Source organism: Hemiscyllium ocellatum, chromosome 35 (genome assembly GCF_020745735.1).
Source record: "Hemiscyllium ocellatum isolate sHemOce1 chromosome 35, sHemOce1.pat.X.cur, whole genome shotgun sequence".
Lineage (NCBI taxonomy): Eukaryota > Metazoa > Chordata > Chondrichthyes > Orectolobiformes > Hemiscylliidae > Hemiscyllium > Hemiscyllium ocellatum.
Genome location: NC_083435.1, coordinates 11,148,313 through 11,165,172, shown reverse-complemented (window position 1 = coordinate 11,165,172; position 16,860 = coordinate 11,148,313). Strand labels below are relative to the sequence as shown.

Here is a 16,860-nt window from a genome sequence, read left to right as displayed (position 1 = left end):
TTCCGTTCTGGACTCCCCCACGCCAGGTTAAAAAAAACTTATCTATTTATCCTATCCATCCCCTCATGATTTTATAAACCTCTATAAGGTCACCCCTCAGCCTCCGACGCTCCAGGGAAAACAGCCCCAGCCTATTCAAACTCTCCCCACAGCTCAAAGCCTCCAACATTGGCAACATCCTTGCAAATATTTTCTGAACCCTTTCAAGTTTCACAACAACATTCCAATAGGAGGGAGACCAGAATTGCATGCAATATTCCAACAGTGGCCTAACCAATGTCGTGTACAGCCACAACATGTCCTGTTCTCAATACTCTGATCAAGAAAGGAAAGCATACTAAATGCCTTCTTTACCATCCTATCTACCTGTGACTCCATTTTCAAGAAGCTAAGAACCTGCACTCCAAGGTCTCTTTGTTCAGCAACATTCCCTAGGACCTTACCATTAAGTGTATAAGTCCTGCTAAGATTTGCTTTGCCAAAATGCAACACCTCGCATTTATCTAAATTAAACTCCACTGGCCACTCCTCAGCCCATTGGCCCATCTGGTCCAGCTCACTTGTAATCTGAGGTAACCTTCTTCGCTGTTCACTACACCTTCAATTTTGGTGTCATCTGCAAATTTACTAACTATACGTCTTATGCTCACATCCAACTCATTTATGTAAATGATGAAAAGCAGTGGACCCACCACCAGTGCTTGTGGCACTCCACTGCTCACACGCCTCCAGTTTGAAAAAAACACCCTCCACCACTACCCTCTGTCTTCTACCTTTGAGCAAGTTCTGTATACAAATGGCTAGTTCTCCCTGTATTCCATGAGATCTAACCTTGCTCACCAGTCTCCCACTGTAGCACCGTCAACACTCTAAAATAAACCGAAGCATTTTTACAGTTTTTGCCAGCTTAGTTCACTGTGGATCAGTGGTAGCAGCTCCACCCTACCCCTGAACCTGCGCTCCTGATGTTGTGGAGTCAAAAGTTCAGCACGTGAGTCCAGGCTGACAGTAGCCCAGTACTGAAGGAAGCCAAACTTTCAGAAGTGCCATTTTCCAGATAAGACATTAAAGTGAAGTCCCAATTTGACTGAAAGGCTGATTTGCAATGCAAAGGGACCAACAACATGGATTTAATTCCTGTGCTAGCTGAGGTGACAATGAAGGACCTTCTCAGCTCCTATCCTTGCCTGGTGGTGACCCTGAGATCAAACCATCACCAGTCATCTCTGTAAAATCTATGGCCACTTTAACTTAAAACTGCTTGGGTATATATAACCCACAGTACTGTTTCACAAGAAAGTTCTCCACAGCATCCTGATCAGTACTGAAGATCATAAAAAACAGACAATCGGGTTCTAATCACATTGTTGGTTGTGAGAGATTGCTGTGCAGAAATTGATTGTCATATCTCCTACATTGCAATAGTGAATATGCTTCAAAAACTGTAACAATGGAAGGCTCCTGTATTCTTTATCAAACAAAACGTGGCACAAGACACATAAAACAATTTTGATCAGCTTTCATTTTATATTAAGTCTTTTGTAACACAATAGTAGTGTCCCTATCTCTGAGACTGGAGGCCTGGGGTTCATTCATACCTGCTCCAGAGATGTGATAGCGTCTTCAAACAGATTGATTAGGAATATATCTCCTCATTTTGTGTCGTTATTTTTTGGTAGCACCTTGTCAAAGCCTTGGAACTGCTGGTTCTCACTGAGCCAGTTACGTTCCCAAAGAAAACTGAAATTTGTCAAACTGGTGGAGTTATCAAAATCAGGGATCCTGAAGAGGCCAAGGAAGTAGGGCTGGAAGATGTTTTGGAAATTGGGAGATTTGAAAAAAAGGATGAGAATTTGAGAGTCATTGTGGTGTGATAGTTGAACAGGGTTTGGTGCAATGGGCAGAAGAAATTTGGATGAAGTCGATGGAATGCAGGAAGCTGATGAAGACAGCAGGGGACTGATAACATCTGGGATGAAAGGTGCAGATAAGGATTTTAGCATCAGATGAGCTGAGTCTGAGAAGGAGGAAGGAATTATTACACATTGAAAGTCAGGGCTCTCAATGAAAGTGTAGGTTTGTGCTGGAAAGCTCTGAGAAAGAATGGACGGTGTGTCCATCTTACAGTTTATTTTGCACTCTCATTGTTTCTGGATCCCAATACATTGTGGCCAATGAGGAGAAGCAAATAACAACTGAACTCTTTCAATGAACAGTACCTGATGGGTGAGTGGCCTTTCATTGTAACAATGTATCCTTCACTGTTACTAGATGCTGGAACTCCCTCCCTAATAGCACTGTGGCTGTCCCTTACACCCCATGGACTGCAGCACACCAGGATAACAATCCATTACTTTCTCCAGGGTTATAAAGTTAAAAATCACACAACACCAGGTTATAGTCCAACAGGTTTATTTGGAAGCACTAGCTCTCAGAGCGCTGCTCCTTCATCAGGTGATTGTGGAGAATAAGATTGTAAGACACAGAATTTATAGCAAAAGTTTACAGTGTGATGTAATTGAAATTATGTATTGAAAAAGAGCCAGATTGTTTGTTAAGTCTCATCTTTTAAAATGACCATGTTGGTTTCGGTTCTTTCATATGTAAATCACAAAACCTTTTTTAAAAGTGCACTTTAACAATTAGTATTTGCCAACCTCTCACCATTTAAGAACTTTTTTTTGTGTTTTCTACCAAAATGGATGCCATTACACTTACTTTATTTTTCGTCCGCTATGTGTGGACTTAGTCTGCTCAAGTGCCCTTCTTGCCTTTGGCATCTTCCTCACAACTTGTATTCCAGCCTAATTCTGCGTCATTAGTAAATCTGGAAATACTGAAACTGGCCTCTGCATTAAGGTTATCCAAATGATTTGCTCACAACATCTTTGTGGTATTCCAATGATCACAGCCTACCAACTTGAAAATAATGTATTCATACCTACTCTCTGTCTGTTAACCAATTCTCAATCTGTACAGGTATAATCACTTCAATCCCATGCTCTCTAATGTTACTTACTAGCCTGTTGTCTGGAACCTTATCAAAAATCTTCTGAAAATCCATTGGTTCTCATTTATCTATGCAACAAATCATATCCAGGTTTGTCAAATATAATTTATTTTTCATGACTTCATGTTTGGGTTCTGTCAGGTGGGACTAGATTGGGTTGGAACAGCTGGTCGGCATGGATGGTTTGGATGGAAAGGTCTGTTTTCATGCTGTACATCTCTATGGCTCTATAATTGGTGCCATGTCAGACCAGGTAAAGTATTGAAGGTGTTCACTCCCTATGAGACTGTCAGTGCCACAATTGTCAGACTGATTCTAATCTAAAAAACAGATTTACAGAATCTTACATGGATTCATGCAGTTTTTGAGCAAAGTAAAATTCTACAAGTACAAATTTACCCCACAAACTTACATGTGTAAGTGTGCATGTGTATGTGTGTGTTGAGGAGGGGGGTGGTGGTGGGTTTACAAATGTCTGTGAGAGGGTCTGTATATGTGTGTGAATGTGAATGTAAGGGGGGTTAAATCTGTGAGAGAGAGTGTGTGGGAGTGTATGTGTGAGTGTGTGTGAGAGAGAGATGTGTGTGTGTGTGTGTGTGTGTGTGTGTGTGTGTTTACTGTATAGTACAATGGGGCCACCTGTAGTGTGACATGAACCCAAGGTCTTGGTTGAGGCCATCCCCATGGCTACCAAATTTGGCTATCAGCCTCTGCTCAGCCACTTTTCGTTGTTGCCTGTCCCAAAATCCACCTTGGAAGATGGTCACCAGAAGGTATGTGGTCATTCTCCAGGGTAATTGGGGATTGGCAATAAATGCTGGCCAAGCCAGCAACACCCACATTCTAGGGCCAGTTAAACAAAATAAGAACATAAGAGCTAGCTGTAAATCACTCACTCCTACAGACCAATCATTATCAGCCTTCCTACAACACACTGATATTTTCTCGAAGCCCATTCTTAATGGCCCACTCCTCTCAGGTAATTTGTAAGAGGTTTCACTTATAAGCCCATTCTTATAAATTCACTCATATTAGGTAATTCCTGTGGATACCACAAGTTTTTGGGGATCAATGCAGACTGATAACAACAGCATGAGCTAAAGTCACCACAAAGTACATTTAAAAGTCACCTGGATGAGTATATAAGTAGGAAGCATTTAGAAGGATATGGGCCAAGTGCTGCCAAATTGGACTAGATTAGTTTAGAATATCTGGTCGGCATGGATAAGTTGGACCAAAGGGTCTGTTTCCATGGTGTACGTCTCTATGACTTTCTTTCTTAACCTTGTTGAAAATCACACATTGCTAGCTTTATTTGGAAGCACTAGCTTGAAGATCGCTGCTCTGTCATCAGGCATGGTGATCCTCAGGTTAAACCACCAGCAGTTGTATCTCTCTCTGTCTCTTTAATGAGACAGTAGGGCTGTGGTGACTTCATCATTACTTCTATAATGTCACTCACTTAAAGCCACTTCTATAAGCTCATTCCTAGAAGATGACCTACAATACCATCCTATAAGGTCAGCCTTTATTACATATGTTGCTATAAGGTCATTCTGAAGATACAGGCACAGTTCTAAGGTACAATGTTAAAAATCACACAACACTAGATTACAGCCCATATTATAGGATACAATGACACTCCATAACCACCAGATGAAGCGATGCTCCAAAAGCTAGAGCTTCCAAATAAACCTGTTGGACAATAACCTGGTGTTGTGTGATTTTTAACTTTGTACACCCCAGTCTAACACCGCCTCTCCAACATCTATGAGGTGACTGGACTCCTATAAGACCACTCTTGTATAGCCACTGCTATCATGTCACTGTAACATCATGCTTCATGGTGACCTTCAAATGACTTTCCTATACTTGACCATTCCAGTGAGCCCTATCTAATAACGTAACTCCCATAAAGACACCGCGCTAATTCTTATTGGATTGCAGAGGAAAGGATCATTCTCTCCGCATAAGCTCAAATCTGACGTTCAAAACTCAAGAGTTTTACAATAACACCCTCCTCTTTCACTCTGGATCCACCCCCACATCAGGTCGACTCCTGAAACATTCCCTCTAAAGTGCCATCTGCTGTTGGGCGGAGAGAACAGCAATGAGAGTTGGCTGATGCGGAAGATGAAAGCGAAACTTGCATTCAATTCGGGCGTTGTTATGAACTTTACCCAAAGGCGTACAATCGGCGGAACACAGTTTTTAATTTAAAGATGTTTTAGTCAGAAAAGCAATCGGGGTAAGTTTGAAACAGTTTTGTGAAGATGTTAAATGCTAGAGATTTTGTAAAAACGATCAGTGGGTTCACGCGGCAGTGTCGGGTTTGTGGACCATTCGGTGTCTTTAATTCAGGTTTTTAAAAAAAATTCTACGTTCCCACAATGTTATGGGCTGGTGTGGTCCTTGGGTGGCTCGTGTCTGGTTCAGGGTGGTATTGCGAACCTTGTTCTTGGTGAAACTGGACGGAAATGTGTCAGTTTTCCAAGTGGACACATTCTAACCTCGGAGTTACCAGTTGTCTGTTTCGCCCCCAAGGTTACAGCCAGCAATGTCATTCCCCACTCTTTGCTGATCATATCTCGTCGACTGGTGAGAACAATTGCACCTGGTGAGTTCTACTCCTCGCTCATCTTCCCATTCCACCCTCAAATCTGTACTCGACTAAAACTCTTCCACCTCTGTCCCAATTGACATCTCTGCCAAAGTTAAAAATCACACAACACCAGGTTATAGTCCAACAGGTTTAATTGGAAACACACTAGCTTTCGGAGCGACGCTCCTTCATCAGGTGATAGTGGAGGGCTCGATCGTAACACAGAATTTATAGCCAAAATTTGCAGTGTGATGTAACTGAAATTATACATTGAAAAATTGATTGTCTCTTAAGCCTTTCATCTGTTAGAATACAGTGATAGTTTCACTTCTTTCATGTGTAAATCACAAAACCTTTTTTTGTAAAAGTTGCATTCTTGGGTTAGCTGTTAATAATGGTGACAGCTAGACAATATGTTGAAGGTGTTGGCCCCCCTCTGTTCTGTCTATGACCTGATGTTTAGATTGATTCTAATCCAAAAAGTGAGATAACAGAGTTTTGCATAAATTCATGCAGTTTTTGAGCTAAGTACAATGTAACTCTGCAAGTACAAATTCACCCCACAAAATATATGTGTGCATGTGGGTCTTTGTCAGTCTGTGCGTGTCTGTCTGGGGTGGGGACTGTGAGTGTGAGAAAGTGTGTTTGTGTGTAGTGAGTGCAGAGTGTCTGTGAGGGGGTGCATATGTGAGTGGGGGAGTGTGTGTGTCTGTAAGGGTGTGTGTGTGCATCTGTGTGTACCTATGTCCGTGTGTGTGTGTGTGTGTGTGTGTGTGTTATGGTACATTGGGGCATGGTACATTGGGGAAACCGAGCAAAGGCTACGACAACGGATGAATGGGCACCGCACAACAATCAACAGACAGGAGGGTTCCCTCCCAGTTGGGGGACACTTCAGTGCTCCAGGACATTCAGCCTCAGACCTTCGGGTGACCATCCTCCAAGGTGGACTTTGGGACAGGCAGCAGAGGAAAGTGGCCAAGCAGAGGCTGATAGCTAAGTTCGGTACCCATAGGGAGGGCCGCAACCGGGACCTTGGGTTCATGTCACATTACAGGTGATCACCATTGCACTACACACACACACAGATATTCCTACATACACACACTCTCACATACACACGGACACAGGTACACACAGACGTGAATGCAGACACCCACATGCACCCTTATAGACACACACACGCCCAAACTCACACATGCACCCCCCTCACAGACACTCTGCACTCACTACACACACAAACACACACACACGCTTTCTCACACTCACAAACCCCACCCCAGACAGACACACACAAACACAGACAAAGACCCACATGCACACATACAGTTTGTGGGGTGAATTTGTACTTGCAGAGTTACATTGCCCTTTGCTCAAAAACTGCATACATTCATGTAAAACTCTGAGCTCAAAAACTGCATGAAGTTATGTAAAACCTGATGTTGTGTGATTTTTAACATTGTACACCCCAATCCAACACCAGCATCTCCAAATCATGACATCTCTGCCAGTCTCCTAACGCTTCTGTGCCTCTCCAATCCTGCTGTCTTGTACCCAGAACCCAGAAATTCCTAATTTGATATCCCCAAACTCTCAACTCTGCGGAGTACACTCAATAGGCCGAATGGTCTATTTCTGCTCCTATGTCTTATGGTGTCAGATGTTCCCTAAAAGTTAACTTATTGATTAGATTCCCAACAGTATGAAGACAGGCTGTTGGCCCAACAAGTCCACACTGACTCTCCAAAGAGTAACCCACCAAGACCCATTCCCCAACATTTACACCTGATTAACACACCTAACAGTGTGTGCAATTTAACATGGCCAGTTCACCTAACTTACACATCTTTGGATTGTGGGAGGAATCAAGTCACCCGCGGTAGTGATTGAACCTGGGTTCCTGATGCTGTGAGGCAGTAGTGCTAACCACTGAATCACAGTGCCCAGTGGCTCAATGTTTGAAGGGAGAGGTGGTTTCTTTTTTTTGCGTCTGTTTATAGGATCGTTGTTTTTCTGACCCATCTATAATCGGAGGTTAACTAAAAATGTTAAAGATAATATAAAACTTACTTTTTAAAAAATATATATATAGTTGTGCAAAGGCAGGTTTAGTCAGAATATACAAAAACAGACTCAAAAGATTAATAGCAAGTTCTTTTTGAGGAGGCTATATGTGCTGTGGATAAAGACAACTGATGGATGGAGGGACTGTGTTGAGATATCCAGAAATAATTTCATGAGATGCCACATCAAATGTTATTGTGGAAAGTTAAAGGACATGAATATTGGCAATGATAAAAAAAATAGCTAGCTAACAGAAAGCAAGGAGTAGGTATGAATGGGTCTTTTTTTGGGTTGGTTAAATGCACCAAGTGGTATCCCACAGGGATGTGTGCTGGAACTGAAATTTTTACAACTAAAATAAATGATGTAAATGAAGGATGGAGTATACAGTGCCAAGTTTGCTGACAAATGAGAATAAGTCAGAAAGTAAGCTGTGTAGAGGACATAGGTTACAAAAAAAAGTTGAGTATGCAAATGTGTTGAATGGTGTAGAATGCGGGAGAATGTGAAATTGTCAATTTTTTGCTGAAAGAGATTTGTTTTTAAATGCTCTATTTAAATGGTGAGACAGTGCAGAGCTGTGAGATGCAGAGGGATCTGTCAATCTTCATGGATGAATCACTAACATTTACTAAGCAGCTACAAGTAATTAGGAAAGCTAATAGAATGTTATCATTTTATTGTGAGGGGAACTGAATACCAAGTTTGGGAGATTATATTTCAGTTTTACAAGGTCATGATGAGGCTGCAATGGAGTCCTCTGCACAATATTTGTTCAGGAAGGATGTAAATGCATTGGAGGCAATTCAGAGGAGGTTTGCTGGACTAATACATGAAATGGTATGTAATTTAATGAGGAAAGGTTGGACACAAACTTGTCTCCATTGGAGTTTAAATAAAGAGTTGAAACTTAAAAAAAAGATTTGAGGGCTGTTGGACAGGGTAAATGTGAGAGGATGTTTCCTGTTATCGATGAATCTAGCTCCCTCTAAGTGCGATCTGATTCTGTCCCTGAGAATTGCTGAAAGCAACAACTAAAATCTGAGGACTGGATGGTGTAAGCAAGAAGTCCCCTTACAAAAAGGAGTGAATAGAGTGTCTTATTTCCAATTGTCACAGAAACAAGATGCTCCCCAGCATTTCTTTGGCAGCACCTTCCAAAGTGTGACTTCTCCCGTCTAGAATGTCAAGACCAGCAGATGGAACTCCTCCATCTGCAAGTTCCCATCAAAACCATTCACCATCCTGATTTGTCATTCCTGATAGATTCACTGAGTCAAAATCCTACTTCTTTCTTCCTTCCTCACAGCACTGTGCACGTACTGCAAGGACTACAGTGCTTCAAGGTTGCAGCTCACGTTCACCATCTCAAGAGCAAGAGGGGATGGTCAGTAAACCTAGCCAGTGATGGTAATATATCATCAAGTGTTTAAAAATGCTTGCATTCTAAGAGTGTGCACACAGTCACTAATCAATCTGAAACATGACCAGAAATTGCTGGATAAGCTCAGTGAGTCTGGCAGTATCTTTGGAGAGAAATCAGTTAGTGTTTCAGGTCAAGTGACTCTTCCTCAGATTGATGATCTGGATTTCATGAGTCAAGGGATTTTCAAGAAATAAGGTACACGACATTGATTAACAAATGTGACACTCAAGAGAGATTTGCCACATTAGTAGGGGATTCCTTTCAGCAGGGAGACTGGAGTGGCTGGGATCTAGGTCTGTACAGTAGAGAAGGCAAAGGGGAGATATGATGGAAACAAGTGCTTTGAGAAAGTCAAAAAGGAAACACTGGATGGACTAGCAGAGTGAGGCTTGAACTCACAACTGCCCCAGGTTGAAGAGAATTGACAAGTCAAACAGAGAGCAGTGAGAATGTGGAACTTGCTCCCTCAGCTTGTAGTTAATGTGAATAATATACATTTAAAATGAATGCGGTTAAATACACGAGGGAGAAATGAATAAGAGAGAAAAGAGAATAGGAGGAGGTTTTTCTGCAGCACTGACTTAGTGGGCTGAATGGCATGTCTCTGTGCTGTATAGATTTTTAATAAGTCTCTGAATTGGAGAAATTGGAAAGTCATTTTAGCCCCTAACAAAGTTGGTTGTATTTCAGGGTTCAGAGATTTGCTGAGAATGTTCGGATGGATAGGACCCCAGGCCCTGCTCCTGTTTTTCGTCCTCTGGATTTCCTCAACGCTGGCAGGTGAGAGACCTCACGGCTGAACTCCATCACTTCCTGATGATAGGTGCTGGAGGATTGTGATGGGGGAATTGAGTTAAATTGAGTAGGTCTATGTCAATCATGGAAGCACAGCCACACGACCTGACAGCAGCTGCCTGGCAGAGAGCCAGCACTGAGTCAGTGGGCTGAACAACCACCTTTTTGTGCCATTAGGAATCTGTGTAACTTTCTAACCAATGTTTGTTCCCGTGATTAACTTGTCGAGGTCTTGCAGCTTATGTCAATGTGCGTTGTTGAAAGTTAAAACCATCTTTTTCTCTTCCATCTGTTCCTTTGTTGATAATGTTCAGCCCAAACTCACACTCACTCCACCTCTTTCTCAAGAGCCCTGCAAGTACATTGTTTTGCATTTTTGTAATTTGTACACTCATCTCTTTATCCTAATCCCCTTGACTCTTGTAGTGAATCTACTTCCATAATGAGAGGTCTTTCAGTCTTATAATAAATTGTTGATATTGCTGGTTAGGCCTGCACTGATTGTATCTTTAACATATTAAAGAATCCTATAGTGCTTTGGGGTATTATAAATTGCAGAATGTCACCAGGCTCCATAGGGAGATTAAATCAGATGACCAAAAGCTTGATTACAGAGGTAAATACAAAGGTGTGTCTTAACAGAGGAAAGTGAGGTAGCCCAAGAATTCCACAGCTTGGGGACTGAGGTAATGGAGAGCATGGGCACTGATGGTGGAATGATTCTAATTGGGAATTCACAGGAAGTCAGATGAATGCGGAGATCTTTGGAGGATTGTAGGAACTGAAAGATGTGGAATTTGAATACACAAATGGAAATTTTGAGATTGATGTGTCACTGAAACAGGAGTCACTCACTGTGGGTCATTGAACACTATGGGGTGACAGAAGAGCAGAAAGTGTGTGAGGGTCAGACACAGGCAGCATGAGGGTCCGATGCAGGCACCAGAGCTTCAGATAGCCACCACTTTACAGAAGAGACCAGCCAAATGTATCAAAGTAATTGAGTTGAAAAGCTAATGGAAGAAGGTTTCAGCAGTGGACAGGCTGATTTGAGGGTGAAATTGAACAGTGTTACAAAGGTAAGAATTGCTGAACCTAGCAAAGATATTAATGTGCTGCCAGAAGCTCAACTCCGGGATTCAACTTTATCCACAGGTTAGAAATAGGCCGGTTTAATCACTGAGTGTCACTAAGGAGAGAGCTGGAGCTGGTAATAGTACATTATAGATATCAACAACCCATTGTCCTTGTATTTAAAGAAAATTCTTTTCATGTTCCAAGAATGAGAGGTTGAAACTTATAATTAATGACAGACAGCCACGATGTTGGTAAGTTGTTTACCCATGTCGAGGAGTTGAGCACCATGTGGCACTGTTTTGTTTTTAAATGCATTTTGGGACTGAAATGAGAATTTTGTTTTAACTTGGAGGGTGGTGAATCTCTGGAGTTCTCTACCATGGAAGGCTGTGGGAGCTCAGTCTTTGGATACCTTTAAGGTTGAGATTGATAAATTGCTGATTACTAATGGTGTAAAGGGTGGGATGGTAATTCGATCAGCCATTGTATTAAATGGTAGAGCAGATTCGATGGGCTGAATGGCTTAATCCTATGCTTATTTTGCCAACTGCTCTCTGACTGACTTGTCAATTCTCTTCAACCTGGGGCAGTTGTGAGTTCAAGCCTCACTCTGCTAGTGCATACAGTTTTTCCTTCTTGACTTTCTCAAAGCACTTGTTTCCATCATATCTCCCCTTTGCCTTCTCTACTGTACAGAGCTAGATCCCAGCCACTCCAGTCTCTCTGCTGAAATGAAGACCATCATCCCTTACTCATGTGGCAAATCTCTCTTGAATGTCACATTTGCAAATCAATATCGTGTACTTTACTTCTTGAAAATCCCTTGACTCCTGAAGAAGCTGCTTTATTCCGTCCACTGATTGCTGTTCCTCCTAACTCCTGCATCTCTTCTCTCAGCATTCACTGACACATCCTTCCTTTCCCAGAGGACTTCCAACTCTCCTGCTCCCAGCGCCCAGTTGTGGCGGAGGTTGGCGACACAGTTGTGTTGGAATGCCAGCTGGCCCCATCGTTGCCCCTCAAGGGTTTGGAAATTCGCTGGACCAAAGGCAAAGAGCTGGTGCATCTCTACAGATTCGAGCAGGATGAGAACACTGAGCAGTCTGCTGACTACAAGGACAGGACCCAGCTGTTTGCCAGTGAATTCCAGAGAGGCAATATTTCCCTGAAACTCAAGCAAGTCGTGTTGCCGGACAGTGGGATATACAAGTGTTTTGTGGAATCGGAAGCCCGTGGATTCAAAGATGCAAATGTCATCCTGAAAGTGGCAAGTAAGTACTTTCCTGGCATTGGTTTCTAATCCAGTGATCAATGCAGGCTGGCACGTTGAATTTTCAAATCCGAAACAAAGAAGGAAGATTTACTGGAAAGTCTCGCTAGCAATAGCCGAGTGTGAAACTGAATTAATGTTTTGAGTTCAATGACTCTTTAGAAACTCCAGCCTCCAGTCGGAGCAAGCAGCCTCAACTCGAGGTACAAGCCTTATGTCCATGTGCCCAAAGAGACCGGGGTAGAAGCTGAAAATCTCCCAGTGTTCGGCCAACTGAGCCAATCTGACAGGGGAGAGTGGCTCAGTGGTTAGCATTGCTACCTCACAGCACAAGAGACCTGAGTTCGATCTCAGCCTCAGGCAACTGTCTGTATGGAAGTTGCACATTCTCCCTGTATTTGCATGGGTTTCCTGTGGGTGCTCCAGTTTATCCCACTGTCGGAACATGTGCAGCTTAGATGGATTGGCCATACTAAACTGCCTGTAGTGTCCAGGAATGTGCAGTCTAGATGGATTAGCCATGCAAAATGCTGGGATTCGGCAAAGTGGGTTGGTTGGGCTGTGGAATTTTAACAGGACAGGCCAGGGCCAACACAGGAAGGATATTCCCTATAAGCAGGGAGTCCAGAACCAGCGGTCACAGTCTAAAGGCATGAGGTAAGCTTTGTAGGACTGAGATCGAGATAAATCTCTTCACCCTAAGAGTGGTGAGCCTGTAGAATGCTCTACCACGGAAAACGGTTGAGGCTAAAACATTGTGTGTTTTTGAGCAGGAGTTAGATCTTGTTCTTCAGGCTACAGGGACCTAAGGGTATGGGAGAGAAAAGCAGGAACTGAGATGGATAATTAGCAATGATCATGTAGAATCATTGGATAGGCTCAAAGGGTCACGTGATGTACTCCTGCCCCTATTTTCGGAATTTTGAACGTTTTACAGGGAGTGGGCATCACCAGTTGGGCATGCCTTCATGAACCACTCTGGGCCTTCGGATGTAGGGAAACCACAGGGTTGGGGGAGGGGAGTAGGGGGGATGAGGGGGAGGACAGGGTGGGCACGGAAGCTTCAGAAATTTGACCCAGTGACAGTCAAGATGTGGTGATATATTTCCAAGTCAGGATGGTATATCTTGGAGGGGAGCTTGCAGATCGTGTTGTTCCCATTCATCTGCTGCCCCTGTCCTTCCAGGATTTAGAGGACAGCGGTTTGGATGGTGCTGTTGGAAGACCCTTGAATTACTACAGTGCATTCTTGGAGATGATATGTACTGCTGCTGCTGTGCATCAGTGAGGGAGGAAATGCTTGTTGAAGAGGCTGGATGGGGTATCAAGTAATTGGGCTGCTTTGGCTTGGATGCTATTGAGCATTGCAGGAGGCTGTGTTCATCTAAGTGAAGGGTAATCCATTATTCTTGGTTTCTTTCAGCTTCCAACCCCCTTTCCCCCCACCCTGGTGTGTCTTTGGGTACGTGAACGTAAGGCTTGTATCTGAAATTGAGGCTGCATGTCCCACCTGCTTCCAACTGGAAGCTGAAGTCGCCGAACAATCACTGAACTCAAAATATTAACTTGGTTTCACACTCCACGATTGCTACTGTGTCTTTCCAGTATTAATCTGTTTCTGTTTCGGATATGAAAGTTCAACGTACCAGCCTGCACTGATTGCTGGAGAGGCAAATTTAAAAGGATAATGAGCTTCTGAGAGAACAAACTACTCTTCTCTGCTGTAAATAGGAGGCTGCTTTGTTGGAAACTGTGCCCAGGTTCTGGATTTCCATATTAACAGAATGAGCTGGGGCTAGGGATGCCCATTCAGCATCTGTTCATGTCAAGCCACCTCAAATCCAGCGTTTCAATTACATCACTGCTTGCCCCTGCTTCACTGTTATTTATATTTGGACTCTCTGAAGGACTACAGGGAGGTTTTATTCTGCATTTTAACTCCTCCTTGTCCCTGTCCCGGAAGTGTTTGATGGGCGCAGTGTCAGGAGAACTTTGAGGTTTGAAAAGTAGGGAGGTCATTACATCTCCCCCCACCCCAAACCTCACTGTATTCACCTGTGCTGTCCCTGTCCTGGGAGTATTTGATAGAGACGGTGTTGAGGAGATGTTCTTTTGCATTTAAAAGCTGAGGTCGCCGCTCATTTTTTTTCTCAATTGCAAGGAATAACAGACCCAGCCAACTCAGCCTCTCCTTGGAAACTAGTATCTCATTTTGGGAATCAACTCAGTGTACCTTTCCCCGACCTATGCAAGTATATCCACTTTCATGCATGGAACCAAAACTGAACACCATACGCTGGTCTCACTAATACCCTGCACCATTGTGACAAATCACCACATGGGATCTGAACCCATGAAATTCTGACTCAAAGAGGGAGGGTGCCACCTACTAAGGTGGGGCTGACGTTTTCTGAGATCCTCTATCCTGTAGCCTCATTTTTTTGTTTGAAAAGAACTGAGTCTAATTGCTTTGGCAGGTTTTGGAGAATGGCCTACAATCAATTTGAACAAGTACACGGGGAGCGGAATCCAGCTGCAGTGCAAGTCCGAGAACTGGTTTCCCTCACCCATAGTGCAGTGGAGCAACGAGAAAGGTAATATCCTGACACAGCATGAACAGCCAGGAACAGAGGAGAACAGCTTAGTCACCGTGAAGAACAACATTGATGTGACCAGTGATTCTGGGAACACCTTTAGCTGTCTGCTACAAAGCGACATACTGAACAAGGCAGTCAGTGCAACGTTCTATGTCCCAGGTAAGTGAGCTTTATCTCTCTGAGTGCCTGCTTGTATGACCTTGTACACTATCATTGGCGTTCCCTCCAGCCAACGTCCCATTGCGATGTGCTAATCTATAAAACATTTGCTGTCCTTAAAACAAACAAGTGGGATAACAAAACTTTTGTTTTTTTCTAATCACTGTGAGCTTCGATTTTATTTATTATGTTACACATACCGAAATACAGTGAAAATTATTGTTTTACAAGCTAACCAGGCAAATTCTACCTTACATAAGTACATCAGGGTAATAAAACAGAATATGGAATATTGTATTCCAGCAATAGAGAAGGTGCATAGAAAGATCAACTCTAACGTGAGAGATTTGTTCATAAGTCTGATAACAGCTGGGAAGAAGGTGTTCTTGGATCTGTTGGTGCATGTTTTCAAAATTCTGTGTCTTCTGCCTGATGGAACTCTCTGTAAAAGGGCAGGAATTGGTCTTAGGTGTTGACTGCTTTACCGAGACAGCAGGAAATATAGTTGGAGTCACCATAGAATCTCTACAGTGTAGAAACAGGCCATTTGACCCAACAAGTCCACGTCGACCCTCCGAAGACTATCCCAACCAAACCCAATCCCCTTCTCGATCACACTACATTTCCCATGATTAATGAATCTAACCTCCACATCCCTGAACTTTATGAGCAATTTAACATGGGCAATTCACCTAACCTGCACATCTTTAGACTGTGGGAGGAAACTGGAGCATCCAGAGGAAGCCCACACAGACACTGGGAGAATGTGCAAACACCACACAGACAATTGCCTGAGGCTGAAATCAAACGTGAGGCCATGGAACTGTGAGGCTAACCACTGAGCCACTGTGCCACCCATAATTAATTGGAAGGAAGACTGGTTTTCATGATGGGAAGCACTGCATTTTCAACTGTGTATAACTTCTTCATTTCCTCCATGTCCTGTCTGCGCCTCCGCAATCCTTCCTGACAATATTCTTCTCCAGTGACTCATCGCCATTGACTGCTCCTTGACCCACTCTGACCTTCTTCCAGTCTCAATGACCTGTGTGCTGTAAACCTTTCCACCTTCTCTAACCCTCAGCTCTCCTCTGATTCTAGCCTGTTGTCCATCCCCCGATTTTCATCGTGCTCCCTCCTGTGAAAGTGCCTTCATCTGCTTGTGCCCCAGCCCCCAAAATTCCCCCTCTAAATATTACTAGCCCTCTGCCTCACATTCCTTTATTTTAAATTTAAGCTGCTTCTCAATACCCTTTTATCAGAACAAGCTTTTAGTCATCAGACCTATTATCTCTTTACATTACTTGGTGGTTGATCATCTCTGCTCTGAAACATTTACTTCAAAACAGGTGCTTTGTAAAAGCAGGAACCCCAACTGTGGGTTAGGAACAGGCACTCAGGACCATTAGTTGTTCCAGCAAACCCCTTTACTCAATGGTGATGGGGTCGGCAGGTAGGATAAAAGATGAGGGCGGGATTAGAGCATCTGACTTATTGTCGGTATAATGTATTTGCAATAATTTCATTCCACTTTCTTTCTCCAGATGAATTTTATCCCGTGACATCTATTTGGCTTTACATGTTTCTCTTGATTTTCTTTGGCATCTTTGCGGTCATCGCTGGCCTCTTTTTTTTCTTCAGGAGACAACAGAAATACATCCGAGGTAGGAAATTATGCATTGTGACCATGGGTACCTAATTATTTTTGATTTTGAATGGGGTTATGTTGTTGTTATGTACCTTCTCCGCCCAACCCAAACACCATTGTGAATGGTGAGGACAGCGGATGCTTAGGAACACCACCACTTGCACGTCCCCCTCCAAGCTGCTTACCACCCTGACTCAGAGAGATTCGCCATT

The 16,860-nt window shown here is 43.2% G+C and overlaps 1 protein-coding gene across 1 annotated transcript in view; it reads left to right on the top strand.

Annotated features, from left to right (window-relative positions):
* The first annotated feature begins 5,113 nt into the window (after positions 1 to 5,113).
* Positions 5,114 to 16,860, top strand: part of LOC132832959 (uncharacterized) — a 50,776-nt gene continuing 39,029 nt past the window's right edge. The window contains exons 1-6 of the mRNA XM_060851206.1: positions 5,114 to 5,258; positions 5,555 to 5,627; positions 9,793 to 9,882; positions 11,901 to 12,245; positions 14,722 to 15,000; positions 16,545 to 16,664. Coding sequence (XP_060707189.1) covers positions 9,813 to 9,882; positions 11,901 to 12,245; positions 14,722 to 15,000; positions 16,545 to 16,664 — 814 coding nt within the window. The 5' untranslated portion in view covers positions 5,114 to 5,258; positions 5,555 to 5,627; positions 9,793 to 9,812. The remainder of the gene's footprint in view (positions 5,259 to 5,554; positions 5,628 to 9,792; positions 9,883 to 11,900; positions 12,246 to 14,721; positions 15,001 to 16,544; positions 16,665 to 16,860) is intronic.